At 54.1% G+C, this 8,076-nt stretch overlaps 2 protein-coding genes across 2 annotated transcripts; both read right to left on the reverse strand.

Moving 5' to 3' along the window:
• Positions 1–1,191: 1,191 nt before the first annotated feature.
• Positions 1,192–3,560, reverse strand: BBA_00969 (DNA helicase; the record flags this gene model as incomplete). Its single annotated transcript, XM_008596066.1, has 4 exons — positions 1,192–1,285; positions 1,383–1,443; positions 1,563–1,722; positions 1,800–3,560. The coding sequence occupies 4 exons, from the start codon at positions 3,558–3,560 to the stop codon at positions 1,192–1,194; spliced, it is 2,076 nt and encodes a 691-aa protein (XP_008594288.1).
• A 2,182-nt stretch (positions 3,561–5,742) lies between these two features.
• BBA_00970 (ATP binding L-PSP endoribonuclease family protein, putative) lies at positions 5,743–8,076 on the reverse strand (the record flags this gene model as incomplete). The annotated part of the gene is made up of 1 exon (XM_008596067.1): positions 5,743–8,076. One exon carries the CDS (start codon positions 8,074–8,076, stop codon positions 5,743–5,745), a length of 2,334 nt encoding a protein of 777 aa, XP_008594289.1.

An 8,076-nucleotide genomic window follows, 5' to 3' on the forward strand; every position in this document is an offset into this window, starting at 1 on the left:
CATGGCTGAGACATATCTGGGCTGCATGGAGGGGAATGATGGCGGCTGACTGGTTGTGGCTTTCGGGGTCCCTGCACCGCTGTCGATTATCATTATTTCTGTCTCAAAAGACTTGATCGCCAGGCCAGGCCGTGATTCTTGTGCCACGGTCTATTTCGTTGACACTATCCGTACTCCGTAGAATAACACATGTACCCATATTAGATATTTCAACGTCGAGAATGGCCACAGATTTTGGTGGCAGAAATTAGGCCGATAGCAGATCGTAAAAAGTAGTGGACGCAACTAGAAAGTAGTTTTGTTTATCGCGTCGAGATATACAGTCAGGCTAGCGGGCTTTATTCAGTGTATCTACCGAAAGATTTCAGCTTCACAAGATGCAGAATAAAGTTTGCCTACCGTGCAGGACTTGTGTTGGTTGCCCTGGCGTGCGGTGCTAGTGGGTTACTTGAGTCCGTCGTCTGTTGGTCCTTGTTGGCTCACCAGCAATGATGCTTGGTTTCTGGTTGCAACTGGAAAGCTCAGACGCAGCAACGCATGCTAGATGAATGTGCTGAAATCCTCCTCCCGTAAAAACAGCAAAACGGAGAGGGAAGTCTTGCTTCCAACACACGCACACAGCAAACAGCGAGCCGGGCAGCGAGCAGGGCCGGAACCAAGCCACAGGCTGGATGGCTTGATAGGTGGCCTCGAAAAGGAAAACGCAAAAAGTTATAATGACCCCAAGCTCCGGAATCGAACACGAATCTTCCTGCCCCTTTCGGATACGGTTCAGCCACCAAGCTTCCCCGTGTGTCATTAGGATATGCTACCATTGCACCAACTTGGGTTTGAATTCGTTGAGTGATGATGGAATAGTGAAAAATATAACACTTTATGCATGTACCCCGTTGGCCGTGTCGACTTCTTCACTCTGTGTATACGCAGCAATGTGACGTGGTTTTCCCATCATAAAAATGTTGATGAAGGGAGGAGAAGCTGCAGAGGCATCACAGAAATCAAGCATTGGTGGTGACAGCAAGAGTGGCAGAAAGGGGCTCTCTGATTGTCTACAAAAAAGGCTAGGTGGAGCGAGCCCCTTTCCCCCGCATTCGAAAGCGGGCTATTCTCTGATTGTAATTTGTAACGGCGATCTGCAATCTCAACCCTGTCGTGCCACCGCGTGTCTCGGCCATATGTACAACGCTTTTCCTAGCCGCCCATGTTCAGCGAGGACATGTCGGGGTACCGCAAATCTGCATTGTCCTCCAAAAAATTCATCCATCTCTTCAGGAATGAACTGCCCCTAGTCGCGCACATTCACCGTCAGCTGCTTCTCCCCGGTTTGGCCACCGACTTGCACAACCATCGATATACTGCACAAAGTGATGTAATGGGCTTACCTCTTTACTGTTTCTGAATCCCCAATCACCGTGAGGGACCTCTTTGGTCGAGTCATGGCCACTGTAAAACTCAAGTTAATCTCTCGTCTTGTCCAGCGTGATCATACCGCTATTCTTGCATGAGTTTGACACCCGAGGAGAAAAAAATGCAAGGCTCAGGCTCGCCTAAAAATGACATACCATTCAACCGTCTCTTCTCGCCTAGGAATCCCACTTCGCCCTTGGAATTGCTTCGTACGAGGCTGACAATGATGGCTTCCTTTTCGCGACCTTGAAAGCCATCCACACTACCGAGTTCAATGCCGGGAAATTTTTCCTTTAAAGGCGCAAGAACAGCCAGCTGCAAACGACAGAGGTAAGCATGCTTTGCTCAACGACATGAATGAGCATCCACAGGCAGTGTCAATGGAGTCGTACCTGCGCATTATACGGCGTCACCACCGCAATATCTTCTGCTCGCAGCCCGGCCTCCACGAGTCTTGATACATGTTGCTGTACCAAGGCTGCTTCCATCTCGTTGCTTTTACTGTCTCCATGTAGACTTACCTTGCCCTTCTTCGGGTTATCAGCATCGTCTTCCTCGCTGCGTTCAGGAAAATCCCCCCCTTGCGTATCGATAAATATGAGCGGCTCATTTGTGTCTTCATTGTCCTCCACTTCGTACGCCAATTCCTTGAGCAACCTAGCGTTCACTGCACCAGCAGCGACAAGTTTTGACTCATACAGCTCATCGGAAGGAAATCGCATAATCTTCTCGTGCATTCGGTATTGGGTTGTGAGCATCCGCTTGATCGACGGACCGTGAAGTGCCAACAGTCTGTCAAAAAGCGTTGTCTCAAGTGTCTGTCCTTTGATTGGCTTTGCTTCTGTGCCGTCCTTCAGCTTCAACGACACCGCGGAGTTGCTTGATTTGATAGTTGGGGGCAGCTGCAGGTGATCGCCGGCACATACTGCCTTGTTGGCCGACAGCAGCGGCACCCAGCATTGTGCCTCGAGCGCTTGACTTGCCTCGTCAATAATGACAACATCAAACTTTTCGGCCCGTAGCTGGTGGCCACCAGCTCCATGAAGCGTGGCCAATACGACCTTGCTTCCTCCTACCAAGTGGCTAACGCACTTGCGTTCTCTTTCTCTGTACTCTTTTCGTAGCTCTCGTAGATCGCCGTATATCTGTCGTCGCTCTTTGCCACTTTTCGTCTTTTTGATAGACGCCTGCTTGGCGTCCATTTCTGCACGCACGTCTTTGACTATTGCCCCGGCTTCCGACGTTTGTGTCAATGCGTCAAGAGAATGGTTGACAACGGAGGGTAATAATCTGGCGGGGTGCCCTAGACGTAGAATTGGTACTTTGTGCGGAGAAAGTCTTTCGACAATGTTGTCGACAGAGATGTTGGATGGACCACACACTAATACTCTCTTGTTGAGTTTGATGAGCTGCAGAATGAGCTCTATCAGTGTGTGCGTCTTGCCGGTTCCAGGGGGGCCGTGTATCAGAGCAATCTCACGCGATGCCAGGGCGAAGCGAATAGCATCTTTCTGCGAGTCGTTCAAAGTCGGATCAAACCACTCAATCTTACTCAGCTCTTCGTCTGCTGACAGGTCTTTTGGGACCGGTGATGGGCTGGATAGACCAAACAGCACCCGAATGAAGCCCGAGTATTCCGCCTCGCTCATCTTTTGCAGCTTCTCCATGACCAAATTCATCCGTCGATATGTCACTTCGTCTGCCAGTTTGACCATCCACACTTTACCCCCAAACGCCACTTCATCTTTGCCCTCATCCAATGCCGCAAAGACAGACGTCTTCTGCACCTTGGTCACCACACCGCGCGCACCTTTTTTCTCCAGTTCCTGAATTTCCTTCTTCTTGGCACTGCCCGCCGGTTGGTCTGCGACGAGCACAATGTCACCTGTACGCAGACCGTGCTCCGGTAGTTCGCCCGTCGAGGAGGTAGCACTATCCGGGCTCAGCTCCAGCACTGTTCGGCCGCCCAGACCGGTGCGTTGCGAGGCGACCACGAGGTTCGTGATGGCTAAGCCAGCACGTTGCAAACTGGCGGGGCTGTGATTGGTAATGAGGGAGCTTGTCTCTTGCACCTCGCTTTGCAGCTCACGCTCTAGCAGAGCTAACTGCGTGCTAGCAAACGAGGGTACGTCGACCGGTTCTTTGGGAGCCATGGCGTACAGTCTTGATATGGGGGCGGCTGTTTTTGTATGGTGCAAGTTGTCAGTGGTCACATCGCTCGCGTGTGATACTGTTACAGCAGTTCGTGACCCCACCAATGACGAAATTATAGCTATAGCCGACAGACTCCCAGCTCAGCACTCGCGACAAATTTAATATGAAAATTGCAAAGATTCGTCAACAAATGATAGATTCAGACTTTGATTACCAAATCAATTATATTTCGGGTCCAAGACAGTGGTTTCCCACACTAAGATATCATTCAATAGCGACGATGACCCAAATAACAAAGCTCCGGAAAATGAGAGACCAAAACGCCAGTGCAAATGACGCCCTATAGCAGGGTACAAGATGATTCGCCGAGACCATGACCCATTGATGCACGCCTTCAATCAGATTCAACATCATCAACCCTCCGTCGGATGTATCACCACAACTACGACCAGCGAAGCAACCATAATCGCCAAACCTACAAGGGATACCAGAACAATGGTCCCGCGACTAGCAGGAAATTTGCCCTTGAGAATCCACTCTTGGCTGTGAAAGTAGCGCTTGAACCCCAGCAGCAGGATCAGGATGCTGATGCCCAGAAACGTCGCACCGAGGGGGCGGCCCAGGCGGCGCAGCGTATCCTTTGTGCGGTCCGGCGTGTTCTGTCCGTCGCCGAGCGACGTGTTGAGCCGGAAGAGCTGAGTAACGGCGATGCCAATCGAGGCGAAAGCGAGCGACGTGCGCAGCCAGGCTAGAAACGTTCGTTCTGCCGTCACAGTCAGCGAGAGCACTGCATTGAGTTTCGGAAAGGGGAGCAGAAAGAAGCTCTGCCCGGACTTACCCAGGGCCAGGTGATCTCTGGCCACGCTGCCTTTGTTCTCCAGCTCAATTGACTGGTACTTGCCAAGCTGCTGCTTCCACCACGGCTTCTCGCGGTCCTCACCACCCGTCCTCGTCTCCTCGTCGTCTCCCTCCGAAGCCGCAGAGGGCGCCGCCGCCGCCGCTGTTCGGGAACGCAGGCTGTAGATGGAGCGTGTGCCGCTCGCTGGCGGCGCAGTACCGGCGTCCACGCCTTCTTGCGGGTTTACCGCCTGATAGTTGTGGCTCGATCCGCGCGACACAATGCCCGTCGTCTCGTCGGCCTCATCATCGGCAAACTGCGTCTTGCGACCAAAAGATGAGTGGCGCCGAATGATGGCCGGGTCGGTGCCCATCTCGTCAGCGCGGCCTCGTGCGTTCTGCGAGGAAGAGAAGCGGGGGGAGAGTATTAGCGAAAAAAGGGGGCCTTTTCTCCGAAACGATTGAAGAAGCCTACTTCTAAAATCTCGCTGATGCGCTCGCTTTTCGATTGCCGCCGCTGTCGAAGCCGGCCTCGTGTGGTATTGCTAGGTGTCGCTGAGATGGTGCCCGACTCTGGTGCCGCGTCGGGTGCGGGAGAAGCGGCCTCGTTGCTACTCATCGTGGAGAGCTGGGGAGGGGAAGAGCTGTTATATCTTCGAATTAAGCTTTTCTGGTCGTATGCAGGCTTGATGGCGTGAGATTGGGGCCCCCTGCGTGCGCGCGCCAGCCAAGGCGTTCGCTTGGATGGGGAATAGATGGCCCAAACGGGATCGCGGAATCGTTTGCAGCCAATGTTAGAGGGCAATGAAGAACGGATGCGATCGCGTCATTGCGAGATGGTGGGCTGCTGGCTGCCAAGCTGCAGCTTCCCGGCTACTGGATCTCTTATAGGGCACCGATAGGGCACTAGAGGCGCCCTGACTCCACTGTACTGCCTACCTAGGTAGGGGTCCCGGCCTGCAGTGTTTGGCGTTGTTATCAGAGCATCAAGCCTCATAAATGGATGTGGTGATCTGTATGTTTAAAGGCCATATTTTTGAGCACTTTTTCTGGTACTCTTTTTCGAGCCTCAACCGCCGAAAAAGGTTGGTGATAGCTGAAGAGCCTGGCGGAGGGCCCGAAGTGCATCACCCACACCCACACCCACACCCACCGAGGTAGTCACTGTTAGAAGTCGCGACACGTTGCATATAGTAATTTATATTGCATCTTAACCGCTTCAATTGGAGATAATCATTCAGTTAATAAACTCAGCATCCTCAACTATGCTTCTGTCACGGGTATTTTGCCATCTTCGTCCCAAGTGTCCACCACATCCCACATTGCCCTTGCCCAACCCGCCAACTACCAAGACCTAATCGACAGCCTAAACACAGCCACGCACGATGCCCTCTTCCCATCTGCCGTCCAGATCGAATGATTGGGTATAGTTGCGCACGGTAGCCCAGCATTGCTAGAGATTTCGGTCCAGCCAGCCATGCTGTCACTATCTACATAGATCAAGTAGGGGGCCTGCGAAGCAACATCCAGAGACTCGGCTCCGAGAAGCCGAATCGACTCGCGATACTTGTTCCGAGCCTCGGCAACAATAGCACTCAGGCTAAGCTTCGCGCTGAAACGTCCAACATTGGCCAGCAAGGTATGCACAAATATACCCCCCTCCGCTCGAACACATGTGCTCCACGACAACCATCCATCCAGCTGAGATTCAGTATGCGCCACCAGCTGCGTGCTCGTCTGAGGGAGCCTCGATAATCCGATATGAGCATGCCACTCGACGGCAGCGCCCCGCGGCAGCTCTGCGACCTCGACCACGAAAAGTGGCGGAACGCATGTCTCGGGCTCATTCTGCTGCCGCGTGGAGAAGACGTCCCAGTCGGGCAGTGGCCGTGGTTTACTGCTCTCGTTGCTAGCCAGGGACATGTACTGCGTATTGTACTTGAGGTCCCACGGATCCAGCGCGGCCTCATCCTCTTCCTCGACCGGCTCAGCATGCATCATGCGCCATGCCCTGCCGGCCAGCTGCGCCTTGCGCCTCATGTCCTCGTCAGATGCCGCCTTGTCAAAGTAGGCAACGGCACTTGTCCACTGCTGCACCTTCATATGCGTGCCGATACGCCACAGATGCTGCAGAGAGAGCGTGATTTGCTCGACAAGACTGGTGTCAGAGGGGGTGGGCAGTCTCATGCTGTTTGGTACAAGCGCTATTTGGCCCGCGACGTAGACGGATCGCGGACCGAGTGCGGCGTGATTGCTCGTGATGGGAATATCAATGGCCTGACTATAAGGACCAATGTTGGCCGGTGCCCAGTATGATCTTGACTGTACATGCAGTCCGTCTCGTATGATCGTCTTGGATGCTGGCGGAGCTGTGGCGTACAGCATGATATTGCGTCCCTCTGGTAGCAAGTTGCCGCAAGATATAGTGACCCGGGATGCGGGATTGGGTAATTTGAATAAACTTCCATACCCATGGTTGATTGTAGGAAAGTCAGACATGCTTCTCAAAACGATGATAACCGTTGTGAGGTGGGCAGCGTCGAGGCCATTGCTGGCCAGTGCTTCTTCGAGTTTGCCGACCACTTCAGTTGTCTCTTTGGCTATCATGCTTGAGTCAAAAGCGTTATCAGAAATAAAACTCCACGTGAATAGTTCAGGCTCATTGTTGTTTGAGATGCTTAGCCTTGATAATGATTTGATCTCGGAGCCTTGGACTGCGGGCACCGATGCTTCATCAGGTCGCACTGTCAAGTTTTCCAATACTTGCGCGAACCTCGAATCAAACAAATTTGGAATTCTCACATTCAGATTCGAGTCCAAGTTTGAATCATACTTGTCCTGTAAATGCGCGCCTCGGGTCAAAATCCATGTAGAGCCGCCGCCTTCTCGCACCACGCGCCGACCTCGCTCCGGCACAATGATCCTCCTCTTGAAGAGACAGCCAGGCCCGTCCAGGACCAGCGTCTCAAACTCGCCGCCCTCTCCCAGCGACGCGCCGTCGCCCGCGCCAAACTTGCGGAGCGCCCGCTTCACGCGGCCCGACCCGGCCTCGCTCGACACGCACTCCCACAGATGGCTCTCGTCCAGCCCGGCACTCGCCACCTTGATGATGCGGGCCTCGAGACCCGCTGCCGCCATGTCGAGCAGCAGCTGCGCTTCATCGGCCGGCGCGGTCCCGGGCGGGGGCAGCGCCGTATATTTCCAGAGGTAGGCCAGCGGCGCCAGGCCGAGACGCGCCGCGACTGATTCGACGCGCGTGCGTTGGTAGGTTGACAAGATGGCCCCGGAGCAGAGCGCGTTCGCCTCGGGGTGCTTTTCCTGGACGTCACGCAGCAGCGACAGCATGGACTCGGTTTCATCGACGCTCTGCTCTGCTGCGTCGTAGGCGTAGTCTCTCTCATGGCGCGTGGCCCCTCCGCCAATGGCCTGTCGGTACAGCGGGATGCCGGTGGCTTCCGCGTACAGCGGAATGACTTCGTGGCCGACAGTCTGGTACATGAAGCTGTTGAGGTCCATTTCGTCCTCGTGCGAGTCGCCGGTGGGCGCATCGCGCAGCGGAGGGTGGAGGTTTGCGAGGGCGACGATGCGATGCCCATTCTGAATGCAGTGCAGCAGACTGTAGAAGCTGTCTTTGCCGCCCGAGATGAGCGCGATGACGTTGAGACCTGGGGCAGCCAT

Source organism: Beauveria bassiana, assembly GCF_000280675.1.
Source record: "Beauveria bassiana ARSEF 2860 unplaced genomic scaffold BBA_S00002, whole genome shotgun sequence".
Lineage (NCBI taxonomy): Eukaryota > Fungi > Ascomycota > Sordariomycetes > Hypocreales > Cordycipitaceae > Beauveria > Beauveria bassiana.